Raw genomic sequence first — 27,837 nt, forward strand, 5'->3', positions numbered from 1 at the left:
ATTGCGCCCTGCAGGGTTAGGCACAGGATTGCAGCCTTAGCAGCTAGGTTTTGAGATTTCCCTTTCAGCTCTACAGCCGAAATGAAAAGGAGCAAATTAGTCAAAACGGAAGCCCCCCGTTGCTTTCAGTGGAACTTTCAGACCAACTAGTTGCCATGTTTTACTCAGGGAGTAAGAGCTGCCCCACGATAAGCGCTTGCTTCTCAGCTAACAGATTCGGGCTGGGGAAACACAGCCGGATGGGCGGGGTATAAGTAATATATTGTTATTTTCAGGCTGCTCCGCTGCTCCAGGGGGCTTTCTCCTCCCAAAGACGGCGTGCAGCGTTGCAGCCGTTGAGCTGCGTTAGCCAGGAGCAAATGAGAACAGGAATAAGAGGACTTGTCACTGCATGAGCTCTGTCCTCCGTGTCTATATGTGCACACACCGACCCACCCACCCCTGGCCCCCTTACCCACACAACACAACCGTATGCCCAGGAGCATGGGGCCTCCTCTCAGGTAGCTTTAACTCGCGTGCGATTCAACCGGGGAGCGGAGGCAGAGGCGCTTTCCCCCCTCGGGAGCCTTGCAGGCCGCCTCCGCGCCGCCAGGGGCCGGGGCAGCCCAGGGAGGCCCGCCGCTCTTCCGTCTCCTGCAGCAGCAAGCTCCTCCTCCTGGGCCAGAGCGGCGGGGAAGGTGCGCGTCGGTAACCAGGAAGCGGCGCCAAGAAGCGGCTCTAGTCAGGCGAGCGGGGCTGGGCCTGGTCTCGGCGGCCTGGCATGGAGGGCGGCGGCGGAGGCTGCGGAGGGCGTGAGGTGAGCACCGGGGTCGCGAAAGGGGGGGGGCGGGCAGAAATGGAGGCCGCTAGCCTGGGGGGAGGCTGGAGGGGTTGCTAAGCGAGGGCCGGGGAGGGAGAGGCCTAGAAGCGAAGCAGTAAGGCCGGAAGAAAGCGAGGAGGAGGAGGAGGAGATGGCGTCCCTTGGCCCTACTCCCCCCGCCGCCGCCTTGTGCCCTTCCAAAAAAGAAGAAAGGAAAGCACGGGGCGGGGGGAGTTGTTTCCCGAGGGGGCGGATCCTGCTCCTTCCCACCGCCCAACGATCAGAAGCAAAACCCCAAGGGAAAGGCATGGAGGATCCTCCATCTGATCCCATGGCGAGGTTGGTTGGGGGCCGAGGCAGCAGCCGGTATAGGAGAGCCCGCGGCTGCTATCCTTTCACAGTGTGTGAAACTGCAGGTATCGTCTAGACTAGAATATGGGAGTGCAGGTAAGCCCCGCCCCCATGATCGATCACAATATGTGGCACTACTTGAATGGCAATGCCCATCAACTTTGGGTGGGCAGCCCCTCAAGTGTTTTATGGGGGGGGGGCTGAAGGAATCTTGGCTGGTATTGGGCTGATGGGAAGAGGATCCCAGTTTCCTCACTCCCCTCCGCTCAACTATGGGCGGACCTGACTCAAGCCTCCTTTTGGTAACGAGCTGAAATCACCCTCCTCCACGAAAGGTGTTGCATTTACAGACATTTCCCCCCATCCTCAAATAAAGAGTGTTCAGCTTAACTGATCTGTGTGTGGACAATACAAAACTAGGAGCAGGGCTTACTTGGATGCAAGATTCAAACAACAGAGAACGATGGAGAGAACTTGGATGAGGCATATAACCAGAAATGAATGTGAGATGCCGTATAAAGGAAGATGATGATCTGTTGTTAAATGATCCTGATCAAAGATTCTTATTGATATGGGGAGAGGTGCTCTGCTGAGACACACCAGCCCTACTCAGTAGAAAAGCTCATAAGTGGAAAAGGTGCATGAGCGAAGCTGCACCGATTAGCAGCTACCCCGACATCCTACACCCCTTGCAGGGTGCTCGCTTAGCAACTTCAGGGAGGAAGCTTTCGCAAATACTGCTATTCTCCTTGGTGTATCCATGTTGTTCTAGGAACCTGTATGGCAATGCTCTAGATTGCTTGGGTGTCTTTATGCATTGACTAATTTTGGGAAAGTTCCCTCCAGCAAGCATCTTACACTGATGTCAATGTACATTCCTTGGGAAACATCTCCATCTTTTCTGATCTGAATTCTGATTGGCCAGAGACTCTTTGTCACCTGCAAGTTTCTGGAGGGAAATTGTATTGTAATCCTTGCTTTTACTTCCTGTCATTAAATGGCTCATCCAGCCATCTCTGTCATCAATGAGATCACCCTTTATTTTAGAGCCTACGCCTTCCAGTGACTTTCCTATTACTTTTAAAAGAAGACTTTTAAGTGTTTGTGTGCATATACATATAACATTCCTAAATATATTGTAGTGAAAGTACTAATATTTATATGTAATGATTAATATTCACATTCTATGAATCTGTCATTATGGTATGAAGTTAACATTCAAAATATCATCTGAAACTGATTATGATACATTCCTTCATTAATAGTGCAGAGATTTCCATAAATATTCATACTAGGGAGCAATGTTTTTTCCAGCCTATCTAAATTCCTTATTGCCTCCTTTCCCCATCTTGGTTTTCAGTCATATTTGTTTCTTCAGCTTAATTAGGAAGCAGAAGCCAGTGCTAATCCAAAAGGAAGCTTTTAAAAAATACTAAGAAGGTGAAATCAGCCTTTGGCTCAGAGGCTCTCTGCAAAGGCTTGCCTACCTTTGGTCACCCTGCCCCTTTTTTAATTGCTGTCAGAAACTGTTCTCAGCTGTGACTGTACACGTGTGACTGAACTTGTTTCTCTGTTGTCTTCCTTCCTTGGGACACTCATTAGTAGTGTTTCATTCATCCAAGACAGAAGGGATGCCAACCAACCAATTCCTGTTTCATTTCCTTAGGCCCTTTTCAGTTCCTTAGTCCAGTTGTCTCTCACTCCTTGTGTTAGTTCAAACCTTAGTCATTTGCATTCAAGCCCCCCCCCCCCCCATTTTAAGCCTGCACTGCTTTCTGCCTGATTCACTAGTGGCCACCTTCATTCCATATAAGACAAGCTCTGCTTAGCTGTGTGTAATAGGAAGAGACACAGGATAATAGGATAAGACACAGGTTCATGTGTACTTTTGTATACAGTGGTAGCTCGGGTTACATACGCTTCAGGTTACATATGCTTAAGGTTACAGACTCCGCTAACCCAGAAATAGTACCTCGGGTTAAGAACTTTGCTTCAGGATGAGAACAGAAATCGTGCTCTGGCAGTGCAGCGGCACCGGAAGGCCCCATAAGCTAAAGTGGTGCTTCCGGTTAAGAACAGTTTCAGGTTAAGAACAGACCTCCGGAACGAATTAAGTACTTAACACGAGGTACCACTGTAGATGCATAAGTTGATATGTTTGACCATGAACTGGGATGTGGGATTATGTGCTCCCTCATTGTTGTTTATTTATTTTTGCCCTAATTCCCATCACGTTCACACATGGGTAGGAATGCAAATTACTCAGAGGCTTGGATTAAATGCTTCCATTACTTTTTTTGTTTTTTTGTATATGGCAGATGGTTTATAACAGGAATACATATTGTAAATTGCAAGTAAGCAACAGCCTCTCTTAAGAATACAATGTTTTCGGGTAAAATATTTCTTATGAAATATGTTAATTGTTCATTAACAGTGTAAAAATCATAGCCACGGTCCCCTTGGCCATCATGGACATAGCTGGTCTAACATGTATGAAGAAAAAGATCTACCAAAAGAACAAGATGTGCTTCCTTTTGCAGAGGACTACAGTAATTTTGATATTGTCAAAGCAACTCAGTAAGTTTCTTGAATAATTCACGTGTTATAAAGTAATGCATTGAATTTCAGCTACAGTATGTTGTATAAGTGAGCAAGGTACTAGTAACCAGCATTTAAATATGTAGAGTGTGTGTGTGTGTGTGTGTGTGTGTGTGTGTTAGCCTAGCTATTTCTCTCCCTGTTGCTCAAAAATGATTTGTTTCTCATAGGAAAGTCTTCCCCTCCCCTGCTAGATTGTGCTTTCCTGGAATAAAAGTTGCATTCCAGAGACTCTGTGTTGGTGCGTGTAATATATTGTATTGTCCACTCTTACTGTCAGATTTAGACATAATGATGACTTAGAGTAAAGCTATAACTCTTTGCCATTCAAATTTATCTTACTCTGATTTCAGATATGGCCTGTTGGATCGGTGTCAGGAATTGGTAGAAGCAGGGTATGATGTAAGACAGCCAGACAAAGAAAATGTTACTCTTCTTCACTGGGCAGCAATCAATAATCGGCTTGATCTTGTAAAGTAAGTTTTGTCAGTGATTGCATGTGTAAGGACTTTGGACTGTATATAAATGAAACAGATAAAAAAATTGTTTGGTTTTTTTCTTTGTAATGTGTTAAATTATCTAATTGAATATTATATTAGAATGCTAATAAATTCTAATGATTAAGTGGCCTACAAACACCTTAAATAAATAAAATATGTTGCTTAGTTTTAAAAATACCTGTCCATATTGTGCATTAGTTATGCCTGTGAAACTTCATTTTATTACTATTCACATTTGTTAGTGTGACCTTTGTGAGGCTTCTGAGTCTTAAGATCAAATATAATTGATATAATGGTTACAGATAATATAAAAAATGTTAGTTTTCAGTAACTGCAGTTTTGTTATTTGCCTTACTTTGAATTGTGGGTGGAATCCAAATAGCCATTTGCATGAGTCAGATATTTAAGTTGATATTCTGCACAAGGCAAGAATCTGACTGCTAGGAGAAACTTTCATAATCAAGACACTGTTTCTTATACTTTAACACAACCCCTGATATATTGTGACACTGCACTGCAGAAAGCCACCTGTAAACTCTTGTGTAAGGGCTAGTGCATTATTCAGTTATTTTTCTTCCACTGATTATTCTTGGATCAAGCCTATGTGTTCTGCCTTCCACTAAACTACTTCATAGAAAACATGGCTCATTAAAATTTTCAAAACTTTTTGCGAAATGCTTTGTGATGGAGGTTATCAGTTAGCCTCATTTTGAACGTTCAGAGCAGTCCCGGTTCAGTCAGGGTAAAGACAACAAACTATTATATTTTAAGATCAGCTAACCAGTAAAAGCAGTGCTAAATCTTTTAGCCTGCCTGACTGGTGCTGCTTCTTCCAGATGCCGCCTTTGAGTACGCAGAATGCCAAACAATACCATGATATTTGTCAATTAGCCACGTGTCTTTTTACAAGCGTATGTTTTTGTTTTTATACGTTTGTACTTTGCTGTGTCATATAATAATGGAAAACTAGGCATAAACTAACTCTAATAACAACCAACCAAAACAGATTAAGAACCAAACGCTCAAAATACATTGACAAAAGGACCCAAAGGCCTATTGTAATAAAAATGCCTATCTAAAGATGAGCCCATGCTGACCTTTCTTGGGAGGCTATTTCTGACTCTTACTGCCATTACAGGAAATCTCTCGACCCTTTCCCTTGTCTGCTGCATCGTTAAGGGTCAAAGTACATGGAACAGGGACTCTGATAGCAACTTAGTGTTTGTGCCGATTCATTTGGGAGAACAACCTTGCAATTAAGGCCAGGAAAGGATTTTGTCACTCCTTCCAAGTTTAAGGAGACCACTGGCTTAATCTAGTCAAGCCTCCTGTTTCCCAGAATGTCCAGCCAGGTGCCTATGGGAAGCCCACAAGCAGGTCTTAAGGGCAATAGCGCTCTCTGCTGTTGTTCCCCAACAACAGCAGAGAGTGCCATTTATGTTAGTATCTTAGATGTGTATTAAAATATTTCCAAGAACTTGTTCCTTCTCAGACCCGAAGTGGTATACTTCTAGCTATTAAAACTGCCATGATAACCACTGAATGGTTATTTTTCAGAATGCATTTTGGGTGACTGAAGAAAAAGTCATCATTTTGACAGTGTTTAAATTTCTGTTTTTTATAAGACTGCATTGCCAATTTTTGAATAAATTGGTTTCTAAAATCTACCGTGGGCAAATGTTCAGTGAACAATCCACTTTAGAACAAGCATTCAGTTTTATTTATACATTGTCGTTTTGTTTGTTTGTTACCACAGGTTCTTTATTTCCAAAGGTGCAGTGGTGGATCAACTAGGAGGTGATTTAAATTCCACTCCACTTCACTGGGCTGTTAGGTATGGAATTAATGAAGAGCGAATCATGCTTTAGACTTCCTGAGTGTATGCATGTTACATGTGATGCAAGAGGGAAACATAGTTTTGCTTTTGTGAAAATTATGTTGCTAGAAAGGTGTAGTTTTCACTCTCTTGTTATCTCCCCTGACCCATACATAACTACTAATTTTATATAACTACTAATTTGTTTCTCTCTCATCTCATTTGTTTCTCTATTCTTTTCTTTCACCTCAGTTGTTGGCAAAAAGTCAGCTGACCATAAAAATAAGAAACACAAACAAAAGGCAAAGTTGTTGCCCAGGTTTAATGGTTCATTCAATTTCAGGATTTTAATACAGTTTTCCAAATAAGCACAATATTTATTTATTGCATTAATTAATTAATTAAAATGCCAGTCTTCATCTGAAGATCACAGGGTGGTTTACAACATAAAAATACACAATGAGAACACAAAATCTGTTAGGAGAAAAACACCAATAGCCCCCCCCCCTTGGAAAAAAAAATTAAAAGGCCATAGAAGGTTAATCACCAAAGGTCTGATTGAAGAGAAACATTTTCACTTGTCATCTAAAGATATGTAATTAAGGCGCCAGGGAAGCCTTCCTGGTAAGAGTATTCCACAAACAAGGAGCCACCTCAGAAAAGGTCCGTTCTCGTGTTGGCACCCTCCAAATCTCCAGGTTGGTTCATATGGGGAGAGGCAGCCCTTGAGGTATTGTGGTCCCGAGCCATTTAAGGTTTTATAAGTCAAAAACAGTACTTTGCATAGGGCCTGGAAACTAATTGGCAGCCAGTGCAATTGGGCCCTATTAGGTTAGGCTGTGAGCTGGTGACTGGCCCAAGGTAAGCTACATGAATAAATGTGAATTTGCACCTGGTTTACTATGTACTAGTCAAACACTTCTACACCCCACAATATATATACACCCAGAAAAAAAGGAAGATAGCCAAGTTCACAGAATTGACATTCTCATTTGAAACCAAATTATTGCTAATATGTCCATTCAAAAATTCCATAAATAAATAAAGTCTGTGGGTAGAATTCAACATAGCACAACCATTCTATGTGGGAACTGCAGTGCTTGCCAGATGAAACCATTCCTGCTCTCCTACCCCAGGGGCATGTTGTTCTAAGGGCTCTCCTGATGCCTCTAAGCCAGTTTCCGGGGGGCACAAGACAGGGTGAAAAAGTCACATTGTACAAGTGGAAATCCTTTTGCAGGGCTCCTGCTGATGGGGCTGGTTAGGTGAATCCAGCCCAATTTTCCATCTTCGTTTCTTATTCTAATCTGATCAGTGCTTCATCAGTTACTGTACCTCACACAGTCACTTAGCAATAGGAATATCTCTCTTCTTCCATTTGCTAGTGACTAATAGTGTGGCTGCTATCAATAATTTTTGTGCTAATAATTGTAATTCCAAATTACAGTTTTAAAGCCGGCAGTTGGCAGTATCAGTGTTTCTCTTTTCCATAAGAAATGATGCATTATATTTTCTATATCAGGTAGTGTTCTAAAACTAAACACTTCTGTCTCTTTCCAGACAAGGGCATTTGTCTATGGTCATACTATTGTTAAAATGTGGAGCAGACCCAACTCTAATTGATGGTGAAGGATATAGCAGCTTGCATTTAGCTGTGCTTTTTCAGCACATGCCCGTCATAGCTTACCTCATATCAAAGGGTCAGGTATGTTCTTAGTATGATAATATTACACCGGGCACTTCCTTTGTGTGGGTGCTATTATGAGATGAAACCTTACTGATGACTTGGATCCTAATAGTGGTACTGTTATGAAATCCCATTTCATAGCTGCACAAATAAAAGTAAATCACTACATCCTGCCACAGATGTTTACTTCCTTTTGCAACAGCCTTTTGGATGAGTCTATTTAATTTTCCAGTTTCGTTTAGAGATCCAACTGCACAAACTGCTGTTATTCTAGCTTGATAACCAGAAGAGTCTGGTACTGCATCTCAACCTCTTAGCCTTTGTTTCAGTGCTCAACATGTCCATTTGAAGATTTCTTTATCTGTCAGCCCAATTCATACAATCATACTTAGTCGGTTTAAAAAGTGCATCAAAATGCATGTTTTTTTCTCAGATCCCATACATATCAGTTTCTTCCCATTTTCATCACTGATAACATTGCAAAATGCAGCTGCTGAAGTAGGATCTTGAACCACTGATGAATTTGTTTTAAAGAATTGCCAGCTTGGGGCAGGGCTGAAAAATCCTCCTAGTAATATTAGTGGTTATTTAGATGCACCAAACCGCTTCTGCCTAGCACATCTTATTTTCATTTAATATAATTTATTATTTAATACTTCATGCTGTAATACTTAATAGTCTAACAAAAAATGACAGTTGAAGGTAAGCCATTCAGATATATCGCCTTTTCCTATTAATGTCTCTGATTTGGTGTGTATATTTATAGAAAATAAAGTTCCCAGAGTGTGCTGTGCTGCTTTTTAGTGGTACCAGTTCTAGAACTCCCAGTTCATGAGAACAATTGATACATATCATATATACCAGAGTAAGAAAGGCAGGGCCTGTGGGCCATACAAAAATGTTATTCAGCTGTAAATGTTCAATGAAATAAGTAGCTTAATTTAATTTGATGCAGGATTGTCAATTTATGGCTCTGTTTGTACATCTAGCTTAGGCTTTCATTTCCTGAAATGGTAATATCTTTTCATTTTTAGAGTGTAGATACAACTGATCATAATGGACAAACACCTCTTATGCTGTCAGCACACAAAGTAATTGGGTAAGTAATGATTATAATTAAGGTGCTGTATAATCGTAAAATGTTTATTTTGAAGTGAGTTGCACTGATTTCACTGAGACCTCTCCTGAATAAGTATGCATAGGATTGCAGCATTTAACCTGTATTATTTCAAAACAGCTCAAATATTTCATGAAGAAGTACCAAGTGACATATTCATTACCAAAGCAATTGTTCAGAGTTTATTTTATAATGGAAAATATGATGAGTTCCCATAAGTGTAACTGTCATGAAATCAATACATCCGTGTTGAACACTTATTTCTCTACTGCAGGCGAAACCATTTTGACAGATAATATCATAATCCTAAGTATTTCTGTCTCTTCTCCTTTCTGTAATTTTGCTATTTCTCATAAGCTGCTTATAACTTTTTCTACCATGTACAAATTCTTCTTTAAATAGGCAAACATGTATATCTATTCACTATGCATCCTGTCCAGCTCAACGATACCCCTTCTCTGATCTTGAAATGCTTTCCTCTGTCAAAAACACAGAAAAATGATTGCAGTCATGAATATTCTATGTCCTGCGCTGAATATCTTACTTCAGATGTTTAGATGTCCTTATTCCAAAGTGACTCAAAAAAGAGTCCTGTGGTACTTTAAAGATTAACAGTTTGATTATGCCAAATTTATTAAGACTTTTTAAATCTTAAATGTACCACATTCTTCTGTTTGCAGTAACAGGTTAACATGAGTACACCTCTAGAATTTATTCCTAGGTAACAGCATACCAGAGTTACTATTAATAAAATAAATTATTAAAATATATACATTTTCAAGGTGATGTGTGTTTTCTCTTTGCTGACTTGTATATATTTTCATCTAGGACGGAACCTACTCGTTTTCTGTTAAAGTTTAATCCTTCCCTCAAAGCTGTAGACAACATAGAGAAAAACACTGCATTGCACTGGGCTGTTGTATCAGGAAATGTTAGTGCTGTAGATGTGTTGCTAGAAGCTGGGTCGAGTCTGGACATCAAAAATATCAAGGTATGAGTTTGTTTTCATCAATAAAGAGCCTCCTGGCTATTAAAATCATAATACAGTTTTCAAAGCACAGCTTCAGGGCTACAGTCTTTTTCCATCAAAAGCAAAAATATCTTTATTTCTGTTTCAAAGCAAAGAGCAATGCTAGCCACAAGAGTTATGCTGTTCTGTTCTGCTCCATTCTGTTTCCTGAAATCACAGATAATATTACTCCCCATGGTGGTCAGAAGTTCTATATATATGCATCTAGATGCCTCACCTGTACATAAGCATGGTTAGCACTGTTGTAATAATAATAATAATAATATAATAATAATAATTTATTATTTATATCCCACCCATCTGGCTGAGTTTCCCCAGCCACTCTGGGCGCTTCCAGTCAAATATTAAAAACAACGTTGTTGCTAACTATTTATATAAGCCATCCAACAACATTGGTTACCTGGGCAGCTCACAAGAAATAAAAGAAAAAGAATCATATTGAACTGTTTATTTGCTATAGTATAGTGGCTTGGAGTGTGAGTCAGGAAGTCCCTGGTTCTTCTTAAACTCACAAAATAGCTTTATCTCCCTGCTTCAGTGTCCATCTACAGTATTGAGATAATAAAAACTTTACAGGGTTGTAAAGATTAGTGCAATTGTGTGTTGTAAAGTACTTTGTAGTGTTTGGAATGCAGAAGAAATGTTGGGTGAGATCCAAAGGATTCCATGACTGTGCAACCAAGAGGGCTTAGGGCTTGTGTTTCTTGGAACAGTGGCCACACTCTCCATGCCATGTGGATAACCACTTTTGAATCTGTTGGTGCCTTCAAAAGTAGGTTGTGATATGACATGGCAGTCTGTGATATGGCATGGAAAATGTCATGGTAGTCTGTGATATGGCATGAAAACGTCAATTCCATGGATCATGCCCAAGTCCTTTGGCACATCTCTCTGGGTTGCATTCAACACTACACCAGCAGGATTCCATGGGCACAGTGGGTCTTCCATTTCTTTTCCTTCTCCCATGCCCCCCCTCCTGCTCCAGAGTGTTCCCCAACCCTTAGGAGCTTATTTTGAGGGCATGTGGGAAACGAGTGGAAAGGAGAGGCAGAGGCAGTTCAGTGGCATGCAGGGAAGTTCCTTGCATGAGTGGAGCTGCTGTGTTGGATATGGTCCTTTGGATACCAGCTGTTAATATTACTATTATTACTTTAAGAAATACTTGTAGAGGAAAACACCACATTCACCTGTATGGCTGTTCTGTTCGAAAAAATGAAGTAGTGTAGCTTCATAATTATTTGTGAGGGAAATCAATTTGAGGAAATTTTTGTAAAGAGGATAAGTGGTCATCTTTTGTGGAGTGCAGGGAGAGAAATAGCTTATTATTAGAAGAGGTAGAACACCTGGTCTCTGAAAACACCTGTTTTCTTTATGGCAGCCTTTGACAACCTGGGGCCCTCCAGATGTTTTTGCACTACAACTCCCATTGCCCTAGCCAGCACAGTTGTATGTGAATTGTGGTTTTAAATAGGGTAGCTGAATAAATACGAGATTTTGACAGTAATTCAACCATACACATAAACCGAAATATAATATGGTAGATCTCAAGGCAATTGAGTGTAGCATTACAATACATGATAAGGGCATTTAATCTGTGCTCCTGTTGTTTTGCAGAATACTTAAAAGCATTCTCCTGTTTGAGTATCCTGGTATATCTCTCGGGATTTTAGCACTACTTAATTTTAACTTTGTTTGGAGCTAGGACTGCATGACATATAGAGAGTAGTGCTGATGTTACAATAGTTCATTTATTTCTCATAATTGGATTCATTTGCACAAAGCTAATATATCTGTTAATCTCCTCACACCATTTAACTTTTAAACATTTCCATGAGTTTCTCTTCTTACAAGGTAAACTTAAGGGTTTGTTTTGTCAAGCTTCTTTAGAACTAAGGTTGCCAACATGGTGCCCACGAGCTCACGTGTGGCCACAGAGGCATTCCCTGACACCTGCAGGGTTGCTGACATTAGGCCTGAAATAAGCATTCTGTTGTGATCAATAGAAGACGTTGTGCTATGTGCTTGCTTGCAGTGTGTGTGTGTGTGTGTGTGTGCGCTGCCCACAACAGTTTCTCCAGTTTGCAAATGGACCATGGGCGCAAAAAGGTTGACAAGCCCTGTAGAATAGCCCCAGTCTAAATATAACACTTAGGACTGTCAGGTAGTTGGAATTCTAAACTGAAGTAGCTACATAACCTTTTTGATGTTTTCTTCCTCATACTTGGTTTTTAAAGAACTTTAAAACTTTTTATTTGAAGGGTGAGAGGCCGGTTGACCTTGCTCATCAAACTAAAAATCACTTACTTGTTCATCTGCTTTGTGAAGAAGAAAAACTGAGAGCCAGAAAAAATGCCAGGTTTCTGAGGATTCTGGGAAAGTATGAGGTATTGTACAGTGATACACATCTTGGCATGCAGCAGTGCGCTTTTAAAGAAAACCTATTTGAGTTAGGAATGCTTGCAGATTCCCACTTACTGCTTAGGCTGGAATTGAACCAGGACTTGATAGAATTTGCTGGCTGAGTCAACCTCAAAGAATGAATGGTGGAGGCAAAAAGTTTATGAAAGCAAGGAGAACGTGTAGCTGGGAGAGAAACCTCATGATGGGTTTAGGAAAAGTAAGATCTTGTGTATTGTTGGTAGAAAGAAAGGGGACAATTAGCAGACTCAAGGAATGCAGGGTTGTTGGTTCAGACCATTGGAGGCTTCCTTTAAATTTAAAGGAAGAGAAAATTGCTCCCGATGTGCTTTCTCTAACACAGTTGCTCTGTCATGGGGAAAGTCAAATAAGGCAAAGTCTCCCATTCTTTGACAGCCACAAGAGTCCTCTTAGGGTCTGAACCTTGCAACTGTAAGTGAGTATTAAGGTCAAAGAGACAAACAAGGTAGTGGGCGTACAATCACATACAGTGGTACCTCAGGTTACATAAGCTTCAGGTTACACACTCCGCTAACCCAGAAATAGTGCTTCAGGTTAAGAACTTTGCTTCAGGATAAGAACAGAAATCATGCTCCGGTGGCGCGGCAGCAGCAGGAGGCCCCATTAGCTAAAGTGGTGCTTCAGGTTAAGAACAGTTTCAGGTTAAGTACAGAGCTCCGGAACTAATTAAGTACTTAACCCAAGGTACCACTGTACTTATTTAAACACACCCGCCAAATACTTGGCTATGGTTCTCTAATCATAAAGTCGTGGGGTGTTTTTTTTTTAAAAAATGCATCTATTGAGCTTCAATATTTTGCACGATTAAAAAAAAACTTTAAATGATTGTTATCTGGCTGGGGAAGAGGGAAATTGTACTTCTGGGATCTTGCTCCCCACTGACAGAGGCAGAAGTCAAGTGAAGAGATGTACACTGTGCTTTTTTCCCTAGAAAAATAGGTGCTGGTACTCACCATGAAGTTGTTACAGCAAGTGCCGCACTTGCAACAACATACAGAGGTGTTGGTACTGAGTACCCCCTGGGAAGCACTGGGTGTACCTGAGAGATGCCAGATAGGTTCTACTTTCTAGCTGATAAGTTTCTGACTTGTGAGATACGATTTTTCTCTCCCCTTCCTATTCTTCAGCATCAGCTTATTCTGATCTGTTTTCCTACTTTCACATGTTGTTCCCTCCATACCATGTTATTATGAAACTGATACTATTTTATTTTATTGTAGTTCTTACTCTTGCTAGTGTCATCGTTGGCGTTGATATGGGCTATAGGATATGTAGCGGACTTAAATTCAGATTCGTGGCTGTTGAAAGGAAGCTTGCTAGTCTTCATATTTGTTATCATGTCCCTGATTGCAAGGTAGGTGCCCCTAGCTTCCTTGTGGTTATTTCTACATTGCAAAGAGTTATGCTTTGTGTTCCTGGAAGATCAACAAGGAACTCGTTTTAAGTTAAAGGGAAAACACATGCTTATGCATGGCCTGGTTAAGATGCTCACCTCCTAAACTATGAGCCACAACAAGCGTTGCCCTCTTTCATGAATAAGATGGTAGTCTTTCAATAACATTAATTGTGGCACTTGGAGTATTGGATGGAGAGATGGCACTGAACAGAATCCAAAGGGAAAAAGTTCTGCTGGACAAACTGTGGCTTTCTTGCACAGAAATTACTTTCATAGTGAAAAATGTGTCATTGATTGGCTACATGCAGCAGTAATTGACTGCAGCTTCCCACAATGTGTGCACCAGGTGGATGCACAAGACATGTCATGTCTCTAGCACTGCTTACAAGTGATTACATATATTTTGAAAGTTTCTATTGTATAGAAAAAATAGAACTGTGTGAAACAGCCTTGGAACATTATTCAAATCTACATCAGTGTAAACAGTGTATTTTAAGTCTCTCTCTCTCTCTCTCTCTCTCTCTCTCTGTCTGTCTTTTTCTCTTTCTCTCTTTGTTTGTTTGTTTGTTTGTTTTGGGGTGGGGGATTTAGGAAGGCTCAGTTGAGACATCACAGGAAACTGTGGTTTCCCATCTTGTAGATAAGCCTGCATGAGCTTTGGGACTCCTCATCCCCTGTCTTCATGGAAGAGGGAAATAATGAAAGCTTCTAATTCAGTTTAGAACAAACTGCAGTTCTGTGTTACATATAAACTCAGAACTGTCGTTTGAGTAACCTGAAAAATAAATTTGCTGAATATTTTTAAATATTATTTTTAATGTTTGAATGTCAGGTGTTATTTTGAATGTTTAAATGTTGTATACTTCATGGAAATGTTTTTCAAATTTCCTTTTCAGGCAGTTTGTAGGAGTCAACAAACTACAATATTTCCCATTAGCATTCTTGCTTGGTTCTGTCTTCTGGATATCTTGGACCTGTTTCATCTTGTTCCTGCCTGATATCCTTTGTATTTTATTGCATAGAAGAAACACTGGTCTTGTTCTTTCAGATATTAAAATGCTTTCATTCTCTAGAAATCTTAAGAATTTTTTAACATTTTTATAGGAAGCTGCTATAAGACATTTGTTGAGGTGGAAACGTAAAATACAGTTTTCAATGTACTGACAGCTTGGGGCAATAGGTGGGCTTTTTCTTATCAAGGAAGAGTCATGTTTCTGCAACATGTACCACCGCCCATCTGTCAGGGCTGTTGGCCTCTGACAACACTGATGTCTTGCTATGCCGTCAAAGGAAAGGAAAGCAGATACCGCCAATGAATCCAGTAGTTTCCCCTTGTCTTTCCTGGAATACAGTCCGCATTGCCTCCTTCTCAACAGCATCCTTTCCCCATATATGTAGGGTAGATAAAATACAGGTAATTTATTCCTACTGGGTTTGGGTGAATACTAGCAAAGCATTACCAACACTCAGTGAGAGAATGGTGTAAGCAGCCCGATGTGTTGATATACTGTGCGAAAGATTAGCCATGTTTTGGTAGACAACAGCTAGGTTGCAGCATAACAAACATCTCTGTCTCCACATTGCCTTTAAGTTTGTCCTAGTATAACAGTATGTTCTTCCTCGCAGCTGCTGTATTTTGCATAGAATTGCTAATTCACACAGCTGCATTGTGCGAGTGACATGATTCTGATATTCATATATTGTATTTTCAGCCCTCTATTTTGCTTAGCTTCTGCACATGGGGCTTTGTTTTTTTATGAAAAGGGATAACAGAGATTCGGCAGCAACAATAATTACTGTTTTAAGCCATCTTTAATCTGTTCTAGTACTAGATAGCATTTCAATGTTAATTACTTCATTTCTCAAGTGGTATTTTCTTTTTGCATGGTTTCTAATGAGATCTCATTAATACAATTATCTGGATTAATTCCTGTGAACTGCTTGGGCATGTTCCAGCTAAAATGCATGCATATATTTGCTTGGCTTCTAATAAAGATACTTTATAGTAGTGGCGCTACTGCTGCTTCAGTGTTATGATGTTGTGGTTTATTTACAACAATTTTGTAAATATTGTTATTGTAGCATGCTTTGCAGGCATTAAGGCATCCATTCAACTTTGAAGCATAGCTTGGGCTGGATCTAGGCACATCAAAGAAGCGTTTCAGTTTAAAGCATTGTAAATTTAAACGGAAAACAAGTAGAGAAAAATGGGACTCCACATCGCCATCTGGTGGCACAATGTTATATTGCTTATGATGTTGTTGTCGTTTAGTCGTGTCCGACTCTTCGTGACCCCATGGACCAGAGCACACCAGGCACTTATATTGCTTATACAATGCATATAAATGGCTTTTTCTTTACCAGTCTAGCTGAGTCCTTGGAGAGGGATGCTTAATATGCAGCAATACATGAATTTGGGAAGCATAAAAAGAGCCTTCTTAGGTCATAACAAAGGCTCATCTAATCCTTCTTAGACATATTCTTAGACATATTCCTTAACTGGAGCTTACATTTTTCAGGCACAATTTCTCGGCTTCCCTTCTTTCTTGGTATCGTGGGTCTTTTCTATTATTTATACAAAACTATCAGAACTGATCCTGGATTCATTAAGACTACAGAAGAAGAGAATAAAAAGGTATTTTTTGCTTGTATCAAATGTATGCCATGATTTCCTATAATACATTATATTTTTTATACATTTGTCACCAGAGAACAATGCATTTTGGAGATACTTTACTTAGCACTTTCCTCGTAATGTAAATATTCACCACCAGTGATAGCAACTTGGGGAAATTGTGAGACTATAGCAAGGAAACCTGTCAGCACTTCAAGAAAATAGGAACTTGTGTCAGATATACAAGGACAAGTAAAAGGACTCTCCAGGGCCATAATAATGTAGGGAATACCTCCCAGTTTCAGAAACACTGCTCCAGCATCATACTTCTTTGCCAGCAACATCCTTCCACTCTTTTGTTACACACACACAGCACTAAGATATTGTAAACTTTTAAGGCTCTGGTCATTTAAAGCTGAAAGAATCCAGGAAGGGCTGTGGAGAAGCTTCTGATACTAATCAGGCAGAGATAAACTGCTTTAGATTGGGATGTCATGGCTGCCTTGAAAGGAATGAAAATCCTACTCCCAGCACCCAAAATGGGCTTACAGAAGTATATAAAGGTGAATGTAGGATCTCTCAATGATGATGCCATTATGAGGATTCACAAAAACGATAGATAAAATGATTGAAAAATATCTGTCTTTCAGAATATTATTAATCTTGGAGAATCTGGCTCCTTGGATTTCAGAACCTTTTGCACATCATGTCTTGTAAGTCATGCTTTGTTCTAGTATTGATTTATTCATTTTTAATTCCACAGATATATCTTTAATTTGATATACAGTGGTACCTCGGGTTAAGTACTTAATTCATTCCGGCGGTCCGTTCTTAACCTGAAACTGTTCTTAACCTGAAGCACCACTTTAACTAATGGGGCCTCCTGCCGCCACCACACCGCCGGAACACAATTTCTTTTCTCATCCTGAAGCAAAGTTCTTAACCCGAGGTACTGTTTCTGGGTTAGCGGAGTCTGTAACCTGAAGTGTCTGTAACCCGAGGTACCACTGTATATAATAAGTGATATTTTTTGCAGCCCAATCCTGCAAACTGCTCTGCTGTCTTAACAGCTCGTGAATTAGGGGTTACAAGACCTGATAGGAGTGCCAACAAAAGTGGTCCATCAGTGGCAACAAACAGCTCTTGCAGCCTGCTTGTTGGCCTTGGCCTGCATTCAGATTTAAAACCCTTTTCCCAAAGGTAGTGGGTGTCTTCAGAATGGTATCCTTTATGTTACATGAATGGGAGCTTCCTTCCTTCCCGCCTCCCATTCATACGTGGAAGCACTTTGCATGTGCACACAGGCTTCTCTGAATCCAACCAAGCCATGGTCTTGGCCACCCAAAGTGGTGGCTCATATTGTTGGGTTTTGTGTGGTTTTGTAAGTAAACAAGGATGAAGATTTAAAGCTAATCAGGACATCTGTGAATATATTGTCTGAATCATGAGTTAATTACTTTCCCCTGCATTCTTCCCAAGGTGAAAAAACCGTTGAGATCCATGCATTGCCACACTTGCAACTCATGTGTAGCTAGATATGACCAGCATTGCATTTGGATTGGACGATGCATAGGTGAGCTTATTTTAGCAGAACTAGAAGTCCGTTGTTAGTGCCAGGAATGTTTTTGGAGACTTCAAAGCAGAGCCCTTAATACATCATGTAGAGAAACTTTAGTAGTTGAGTGCTATGTGATGGGATGTTGACAAGCTGCACAGGGAACCGCAACCAGTTAGAATGTAAGAGTAGTTTCATATGCACATTGCACAGTTTGGGTATTGTTAAAAAGCTTGGCTTGAAGTACTTAAAATACATTTTATGTAGTTTTGGGCTGAAATCCTATACATATAAAAGTCAGCCTTACTGAGCTTTTCAGAGTAAACATGCACATTTCTGTTCTGTTAACACTACCATGATTTGGGTGGGATCTCAAATGGCCAACTCCTGAATTCTTACAGCAGAAAACATGTAGAACTTTAGTTATTAATTTCCCTGAACTAGTTTTGTTTCCATGAATTACTTGGGTGCATTTTTTGATGACTGGGGATACGGTGTGGAAGAATTGCCTTGTGGCTGTGGTATAAACAAATCCTTACTAACTTTTCTAATCTAGGTGTTGGCAACCATTCTTATTTTGTCCTGTTTCTCGCTTTCCTGACAATGGTGAATATCTGGGCACTGTACGGAACAATTCTGTGTATGTATTCCTTGCACTTATTTCACTAATTAGTTTGACACAAACTGCTACATATTGATACCTAGCCTGTATTGAGTAGCACTTTAGAAAATTCCACTGTCTCATGTTCCAGCTAAAAATGTTTTTTTTTTAAAAAAAACTCTGGAGTCCTAATCTGGAATATGTAAAGTTGAGATCAGGAGAAATTACCATGTGAACAATTCTACTTGCAAAATGCATAGCTTCTGACATACACACACAAAATATTATGTAAATGGCAATGGAACAAATGGAGGTTACCTTTTGTTAGGGAAGCTTGTGCACGTTGAGCAATATCTCTCCCTAAAGCTTTAATTTTCAATTCAAAGAGTTCTGCTACAAATAGATCTTTGACCCTGGCCGCACTGAGAGAACGGCACTCCCTATTTATCTTTACATTCAGCTATTCCTGTGGGTTGTTAAATATGTGAACAATACTTTCGTAGTAAATGTACAGATTGGATCGTGGGTAGCTCACCATCATCTGTTCTCAAGCAACCTTTTTTAAAAACTGAAAATAAAAATTCCTTGTCCTAGATTGGTCAGAACACTGCACAACAACATACTGGGAAGATGGAGCATGGACTTCCTTCACGCAGATTGTGTCTTGTTCTCCATGGGTGTTGTACATTTTCACACTAATATCTTTTCACACGTCATGGGCTATGTTGTTGCTAATCCTTCAGCTCTATCAGGTACTGTTTGATTTTATCTAAGGTTTAGTCCTAAAGGTTTTTCAGTTGTAATACTTCTTCAGCAACCTACCCTTGCATCCCTATAATTAATATCTCAATACTGAACCTCAGTTTTGTGTGTAGATCTAATAATAATAATATATAATAATAATTTATTATTTGTACCCCGCCCATCTGGCTGGGTTTCCCCAGCCACTCTGGGCGGCTTCCACAAAGACCAAAAATACACTAATAGCTAAACACATCTCAAACCAGTAGGTGCCAATCAAGAGTGTATCTGTGAATCAGTACATCTGCAACAAAATGTTAGTGCAGAGTGCTTCTGTTCTGTTAGTCATCCACACCTTCCTTCATGATATTTCATTCTGGTTTCCCTCCCAAAACAATTCCGTGGCTACTGAAATTCTCATTGGGCTGTTTTGGAGGGCTCCGTTCCCTGTCCATTTCTCCCCCCCAAAAGACTTTTTGTACTTCTGCAGGCCTTGGAGTTCCTCCAGGCCTGCTGATACCCTTCTTGTGTGTTTTGGCTACATAAAGATCCACACTCACCTCTGAAGTTTGGATATAGATAGAATGATGATCCAGTAATCTAAGTTATTATGGAAATGCAGCAGCTCAGAGGATTGGATAGTAGCTTCAGCACTGGCACAAGAGACAAACTGGTGTCCCAGTGCCAGAGATGGGACTGGTTCCAACTCTAATCCCAGCACACCAGCAGCCAATATTGCACAAGTCCTCCACTTAATGTGATTGTACAACAGAGTTGCTCTCATTTTCAGTCATCCCCTGCCCTGGTGTGTAGCATGCCCGGTTTGCTCTTAATTGCCCTACTTCCATATTTGGGATCTTGCTCTAGCTGCAGGATCACAAACTGCAGCAAGTAAACTAGACCTTTAAAGTTGGGCTGTTAGTTTAAGGTTCACATGCAGCAAATGCTTGTTGAGAATGTTATGTTCGGATGCAAGGACTTGAGAGAAAAATAGTCCCGTTGCCAGTTTCTAAAAATAGGGTATGAATAATTGATCCTGCCCAGTGGAGTGGCTAGTGCTGAACTGAACACTGTCGGGCAGCTCAGCTGTGCATCATTGTTCCATGCTAAACCCTTTATGACCTTTGAAGATAGCTGCCTGGGAGCATTAAGTCACCTTTTCCTCTTCTTTATTTTTGTGCCATTACAAATCAAGGATGCCAGCTTGGCTGCATAAGTAGCCACTTGTGCGCTCATTTTCAGCCAAGGAACGAGCATGGAAAAGTGTACTAGCAACAAATACATAAACTGGTCATCTTAGCTCATTTTCTTTAAGCTGTGATCAAGCGGAATGTGCTGAACATCATGAGCACATTCAACCTAAGGAGGAGGGGATTCTGTAGCCTCCCTCCCACTGGCAGTTATTTCTGGCATGAGTCTGAGATCTACCCTTCTCTTCTCCTGATTTTGACTCTTTTGAACTGTGCATATGGGGCAATGATTGGAGATGTGTTTCTAGTTGAGCTATTAAAACTGCACAGGGGAAAAAATACATGATCTTAAGTAAGAATGCCTGCTTACAGAATTTAGTTAAGATTGATACTGTTCTTGACTTGGTGAAGTTGCTGAATAATTAATAGCATTACACAGAAAGTGATTCAAGCACACAGTTCTAACAGCTTGATATTGAGACCTCTGTCAATAGTTTAGGATGGTGAACCCAGCATTTATTGTTAGTGGTACCGCTCTCACAGTTTTTCCACTGTTAATATGCTTTTAACTGAAAGGGGCCCTGTTTTTTATGGCTTCATTAAAATACCGTATTTTTCGCTATATATATATGACGTACCAGACCATAAGACGCACCTAGTTTTTGGAGGAGGAGAACAAGAAAAAAAATATTCTGAATCTCAGAAGCCAGAACAGCAAGAGGGATTGCTGCGCAGTGAAAGCAGCAATCCCTCTTGCTGTTCTGGCTTCTGTGATAGCTGCGCAGCCAGCATTCGCTCCATAAGACACACACACATTTCCCCTTACTTTTTAGGAGGGAAAAAGTGTCTTATGGAGCGAAAAATAAGGTACTTCATTTCTTTCCGTATTCTTCCTGAATTGCATGTAATAGGCAATTTCCTTTTTTGTTGTTGTTGTTTTGTTTTGTTTTGTTTTGTTTTGTTTCTTTCAAGATTACCTTTCTTGGATTGACCTCACATGAGAGGAGTGCCCTCTGGAAGCAGAGTAAGCGTTCAAAGCATCCCGTTTCACTCAGGAAAACTCCATATAAGTAAGTAACTTTTGGCCCCATCATCCCAAGCCAATATGCCTTCAACTTCTAGAGACCACAAGATTAGGGAAGAGTTGCTGGGAGAGTTTCTGTTTCATGTCTGCATCACTCGCATGATATAGAGGGGACCTCCACCTAACGGTGCATAAGAACCATGTTGCTTTGAAGCATCTGCAGTGACCTTGAGAAACAAAGCTGTTATTCATTCCCTCCACCATCACCCCTCAAACTGGGATGTTAAAGGATGTACAGCCTTTACCAAAGGTGTCATGGACTTTGAAGACACTCAAGCTCAGGACCAAAGGGAGAAACGTGCTAAGAGGAAGGCACGTTTGGCAAACCCTCACCATGATCAACTCCTGCCTGGAAACCTATGTCCCTACTGTGGAAGGAAGTGTGGATCCAGAATTTGCCTCCACAGTCACTTATGGACTCACTGTTAAGATGTGTTCATGGAAGACAATATTTCTCGGCTACGAGTGATCTGCAGGGCAGCAGTTGAAGAAGGAGCAAAAAGGGTTTTCTTGTGTGTGTGTGTGTTTCTTTGTGGCTGATTGGCTGCTCTCCCTGTGCAAAGGTCAGAGGGGGCAGGGTTTCTGTTGAGGCAGGTGATTAGCTGTGGGAGGAGCTTATCAGAGATTGTAGGGCAGCAGTTGAAGAAGGAGCAAAAAGGGTTTTCTTGTGTGTGTGTGTTTCTTTGTGGCTGATTGGCTGCTCTCCCTGTGCAAAGGTCAGAGGGGGCAGGGTTTCTGTTGAGGCAGGTGATTAGCTGTGGGAGGAGCTTATCAGAGCTTGCAGGGCAGCGGCAGTTTGATCCATCTTTTAGATTTAGGGGAGCTAGTCTCAAACGTTTGTTGGGGGAGACCTAGGTTTTTTTTGTGGGGGGAGTTATTTTTCCTGTCTTCACGCTTTTTATGATGGAGGACCGCTGTAGCCACCCCCAACGACACGTTCTCAAGATGGAGGGGGAGGGAACAGCTGCAGTCGCCTGTGGTTCCTGCGCAATGTTTGCCATCTTGCCAAAGGTTGCAGGCAGCTTTACCTGCAGCAATTGCATGTTGATTGCCCTCTTAAAAGACAAAGTCCAGCAACTGGAGGAACGTGTAGCTACGCTCCAAAGAATTAGAGAGCTGGAGCTCTTCTTGGAAGCAACAGAGCACACCGTCTCCACCAAGGAGGAGACAGGGGACTCCCCTGAGAAGGACGCTAGTTCACCAACACAGGAGCCAAATATATGGAGAAACGTGACTCAAAGAAGTAGGAGACCCAGGGTTCGCTCTGATTGTTTAGAAATACACAATCGCTTTGAGGTCCTCTCCCCTAGCATGGAAGACGAAGAGCAGACTCCATTTGAGGATCTCTCCCTCATTACAGTCGATCAGGTATATGAAGACAAGCAGCAAAGTCAGTCCTCAGGGAATGTGCAGGCGACCTTGGAGCGGACAGCTCACGGAAGAACCCCGACCAAACCTAAGAGGAGGCGTGTAGTGGTGATAGGGGATTCCCTACTGAGGGGAACAGAAGCAGTGATCTGTGGGCCTGACAAGATGTCTCGGGAAGTGTGCTGTCTCCCCGGGGCTAAGATCCAAGATGTAACTGAACGACTGCAAGGAATCATAAAACCCACTGACAAATACCCTTTCCTCTTGGTTCATGTGGGAACCAATGACACTGCAAGCAATAGCCTCCAGAAGATCAAAAGAGACTACAAGGCTCTGGGCAGGAAATTGAAGCAATTAAATGCACAAATTGTGATCTCATCTGTCCTCCCAGTTGAACGACGTGGCCCAGAGAGAGAGGGGGAAATAGTGGAAGTGAACAGCTGGCTTCGCAAATGGTGTAAACAGGAACGGTTTGGATTCTTAGATCACGGACTGCAGTTTCTTGAAGATGGACTTCTGGCAAGCGATGGGCTGCACCTCACAACGGTTGGGAGAAATGTTTTTGCCAAAAATCTCAGAAACCTCATCAGGAGGGCTTTAAACTGACTAATGTGGGGGAGGGAGACAGTGCTCCTGAAGGTAGGAGTCTATCAATTGATGAAGATGATCATCCAAATGTCATAGACCAAATGGAGCAAACAGCACACAGACCTAGTGGTGGGAGGAAAAAATCCTTAAATAAGAGTCATGGGGGAATGATTAATGGACTTCAATGTCTGTACACTAATGCGCAAAGCATGGGAAATAAACAAGATGAGCTTGAGCTCTTGGTACAGCAAACTAAATATGACATAATAGGCATCACTGAAACCTGGTGGGATAAGTCCCACGATTGGAATGTAATAATGGGGGGATAATATTTCAGAGAAACAGACCAGACAAGAAAGGAGGAGGAGTGGCGTTATATGTCAGGGATTTGTATACCTGTGAAGAGATCCAAGATTTAGAACCTCAAAGCCAAAGTGAGAGCATTTGGGTCAAAATTAAGGGAGAGAAGAATAACAGTGACCTCATTGTGGGAGTTTACTATAGATCCCCAAGCCAAACGGAGGACATAGATGATGCCTTCCTGGAACAGATGGCCAAGCATGCAAAAGGAAGGGAGATAGTAGTAATGGGGGACTTCAATTACCCGGATATTTGTTGGATGTCAAACTCAGCCAAGAGCATAAAGTCAAACAGATTCCTCACTGGCCTTGCAGACAACTTCGTTGTCCAGAAAGTGGGAGAAGCAACAAGAGGAACAGCCATTTTAGATCTGGTCCTAACCAATGTTGATGACCTGGTTAGTGGGGTAGAAGTGGAAGGATCATTAGGCGCGAGTGATCATGCTCTTCTGAAGTTTACTATACAGCGGAAAGGAGCAGCCAAGCATACTAGGACTCAATTTCTTGACTTTAAGAAAGCTGACTTCATAAAACTTAGGGAAGTGCTGGGTGAGATCCCATGGACAGTAATACTAAAAGGAAAGGGAGTTCATGATGGCTGGGAGTTTGTTAAGAGGGAGATACTAAAAGCACAACGTCAGGCAATACCAATGAGACAGAAACATGGAAGGTGCCTAAAGAAGCCAGGGTGGCTATCTAAAGAACTTTTAACTGAGTTAAGATTAAAAAAGGATGTGTACAAAAAATGGAAAAGGGGGGAAACCACCAAAGAGGAATTCAAACAAATAGCCAGCACGTGTAGACACAAAGTCAGAAAAGCTAAAGCACAGAATGAACTCAGGCTTGCTAGAGAGGTTAAAAGCAACAAAAAAGGCTTTTATGGGTATGTCCGTAGCAAAAGGAAGAACAAAGAAACAGTGGGGTCACTCAGAGGAGAAGATGGTGAAATGCAAACAGGGGACACAGAAAGAGCTGAACTCCTCAATGCCTTCTTTGCCTCCGTCTTCTCCGATAAAGAAAACAATGCCCGACCTGAAGAATTTGGAGCAAATGATTCAGCAGAGGAAACACAGCCCAGAATAACTAAGGAGATAGTACAAGAATACTTGGCTAGTTTAGATGTATTCAAGTCTCCAGGGCCAGATGAACTGCATCCAAGAGTATTAAAAGAACTGGCAGATGTGATCTCAGAACCACTGGCAGTCATCTTTGAGAATTCCTGGAGAACAGGCGAAGTCCCGGCAGACTGGAGGAGGGCAAATGTTGTCCCTATCTTCAAAAAGGGGGAAAGAGAGGACCCAAATAATTACCGCCCAGTCAGTCTGACATCAATACCAGGGAAGATTCTGGAGCAGATCATTAAGCAAACAGTCTGTGAGCACCTAGAAAGGAATGCTGTGATCACCAATAGTCAGCATGGATTTCTGAAAAATAAGTCATGTCAGACTAACCTGATCTTGTTTTTTGACAGAATTACAAGCCTGGTAGATGAAGGGAACGCAGTGGATGTAGCCTGCCTTGATTTCAGCAAGGCATTTGACAAGGTGCCCCATGATATTCTTGTAAAGAAGCTGGTAAAATGTGGTCTTGACTATGCTACCACTCAGTGGATTTGTAACTGGCTGACTGACCGAACCCAAAGGGTGCTCATCAATGGTTCCTCTTCATCCTGGAGAAGAGTGACTAGTGAGGTGCCACGGGGTTCTGTCTTGGGCCCGGTCTTATTCAACATCTTTATCAACGACTTGGATGATGGACTCAAGGGCATCCTGATCAAATTTGCAGATGACACCAAATTGGGAGGGGTGGCTAACACCCCAGAGGACAGGATCACACTTCAAAACAACCTTGACAGATTAGAGAACTGGGCCAAAACAAACAAGATGAATTTTAACAGGGAGAAATGTAAAGTATTGCACTTGGGCAAAAAAAATGAGAGGCACAAATACAAGATGGGGGACACCTGGCTTGAGAGCAGTACATGTGAAAAGGATCTAGGAGTCTTGGTTGACCACAAACTTGACATGAGCCAACAGTGTGACGCGGCAGCTAAAAAAGCCAATGCAATTCTGGGCTGCATCAATAGGAGTATAGCATCTAGATCAAGGGAAGTAAGAGTGCCACTGTATTCTGCTCTGGTCAGACCTCACCTGGAGTACTGTGTCCAGTTCTGGGCACCACAGTTCAAGAAGGACACTGACAAACTGGAACGTGTCCAGAGGAGGGCAACCAAAATGGTCAAAGGCCTGGAAACGATGCCTTATGAGGAACGGCTAAGAGAGCTGGGCATGTTTAGCCTGGAGAAGAGGAGGTTAAGGGGTGATATGATAGCCATGTTCAAATATATAAAAGGATGTCACATAGAGGAGGGAGAAAGGTTGTTTTCTGCTGCTCCAGAGAAGCAGACACGGAGCAATGGATCCAAACTACAAGAAAGAAGATTCCACCTAAACATAAGGAAGAACTTCCTGACAATAAGAGCTGTTTGACAGTGGAATTTGCTGCCAAGGAGTGTGGTGGAGTCTCCTTCTTTGGAGGTCTTTAAGCAGAGGCTTGACAACCATATGTCAGGAGTGCTCTGATGGTGTTTCCTGCTTGGCAGGGGGTTGGACTCGATGGCCCTTGTGGTCTCTTCCAACTCTATGATTCTATGATTCTATGATTCCAAAGAAGAAGAAGAGAGATCTCAGTCTTGAGCTGGATCCATTCATCCATGGCAAGGACTTGCAGACTGAAATAGACCACAAGCTTGCATTCCTTTCCTGGATACAGTTGATAGCTCTTCTAATATCTGTTTTCATAGATATTCACAAGAGTCCAATGCCTTTATTAGAACCAACCAATGTGTCCCAAAATTTGTCAGAAACCTTTTTCAGAAATATGGGGGACGCTGTTTAGTTTTAATGTTGTTTCTGTGTTGTAAAACTTTGTCACATATCGCTAAATCTGATCGATTTCTTTTAGCGTATAAATACATTACTTATGTCCATTTTTAGTACCTTGGAAGTATGTAAAGGCCAGTGTGGAAGTGCCATACTGTATATACAAACCAGTATCTCTGTATGGGGCATATATGACTATAGCCGCATGTTGAGAAACTAGTTCTCACAAACAGCCCCTTCACAGGAGTGCCGCTCAGCAGTCCCCTTCTCCTTCCAGGACATTTCCCTGTTGCCATCATAAATGTTTCAAACACTTTGTTTATTAGCAAAACAAGGGAAAATATTTCCACTCTCATTGTGTTGTTCTCTTCCCCTTCCTAGCTATGGCTGCCTTCAGAACCTAGCAGACTTCTTCCAGTGTAGATGCTTTGGAATGTTCAAGCCCAACATCATTGACTGGACTAAGCAGTACACGCTAACGTTTCATTCATTGAAGGATAGAAATGTTCACGCCGTGTGAAGATAACCTACATCCAGTCCTTGGGAATCAGCTGGAAGCTGAAATAAATATGGATATTTGGTATACATTTTACAGTTTGCAACTTATTTCGGAATTTCCTTTGCTATATTTGTATCGCTGTTATTTTGGGAAAGGTTGTTTTATGTGAACAAACTGCAGCAAAGTGGATAATGCAGTGGGACAACTGTAGTTCATATATTAAATCTTCCAATAGGTTGGAAGTAAGTACAACTGTGAAATGTCACTTTTCAAATTGCTAATGAAAGGCCTTTTTTATAAAGCAGCCTGGAAATCCTAGCCATTGTTGTTCTTACGTGTCCATTAAAATTTGCACTTGATAATTAAGGGTGGGGAGAGATGCTTTGAATTTCAAAATATTTTAGTATATGAAAACTGATTTGTAACTTGAACTGTCTCTTTGATCTGTAAATCTGTATATAAGGGCTGTTTAGATTTAATATATTCATGCTCACATTTATTAAATTAGAAATTTTTTGTATTTACAAGTGTAATTACTGGCTTTTCAACTAATCAAGGGAAAACATTTATATATGAAATAATAACCGTGGCTAAGGCCCTGATACACTGAATAATGATGAATA

At 41.2% G+C, this 27,837-nt stretch overlaps 1 protein-coding gene across 2 annotated transcripts; it reads left to right on the forward strand.

Annotated features, from left to right (window-relative positions):
* The first annotated feature begins 541 nt into the window (after nucleotides 1-541).
* ZDHHC13 (zDHHC palmitoyltransferase 13) lies at nucleotides 542-27,734 on the forward strand. 2 transcript variants are annotated; one of them, XM_080983332.1, is made up of 17 exons: nucleotides 542-796; nucleotides 3,585-3,727; nucleotides 4,102-4,224; nucleotides 6,005-6,082; nucleotides 7,625-7,769; nucleotides 8,786-8,850; nucleotides 9,697-9,859; nucleotides 12,157-12,282; nucleotides 13,558-13,691; nucleotides 14,630-14,739; nucleotides 16,253-16,368; nucleotides 16,998-17,060; nucleotides 17,827-17,920; nucleotides 18,459-18,542; nucleotides 19,098-19,255; nucleotides 21,407-21,504; nucleotides 27,097-27,734. In XM_080983332.1, the coding sequence occupies exons 1-17, from the start codon at nucleotides 761-763 to the stop codon at nucleotides 27,233-27,235; spliced, it is 1,875 nt and encodes a 624-aa protein (XP_080839458.1). In that variant the 5' UTR covers nucleotides 542-760; the 3' UTR covers nucleotides 27,236-27,734. The 2 variants fall into 2 exon arrangements, with proteins under 2 accessions (XP_080839458.1, XP_080839459.1); XM_080983333.1 differs by lacking the exon at nucleotides 542-796 and adding an exon at nucleotides 1,110-1,215.
* The last annotated feature ends 103 nt before the right edge of the window (nucleotides 27,735-27,837 follow it).

This window comes from Podarcis pityusensis (genome assembly GCF_964106645.2).
Source record: "Podarcis pityusensis genome assembly, chromosome: 1".
Taxonomy (NCBI): domain Eukaryota; kingdom Metazoa; phylum Chordata; class Lepidosauria; order Squamata; family Lacertidae; genus Podarcis; species Podarcis pityusensis.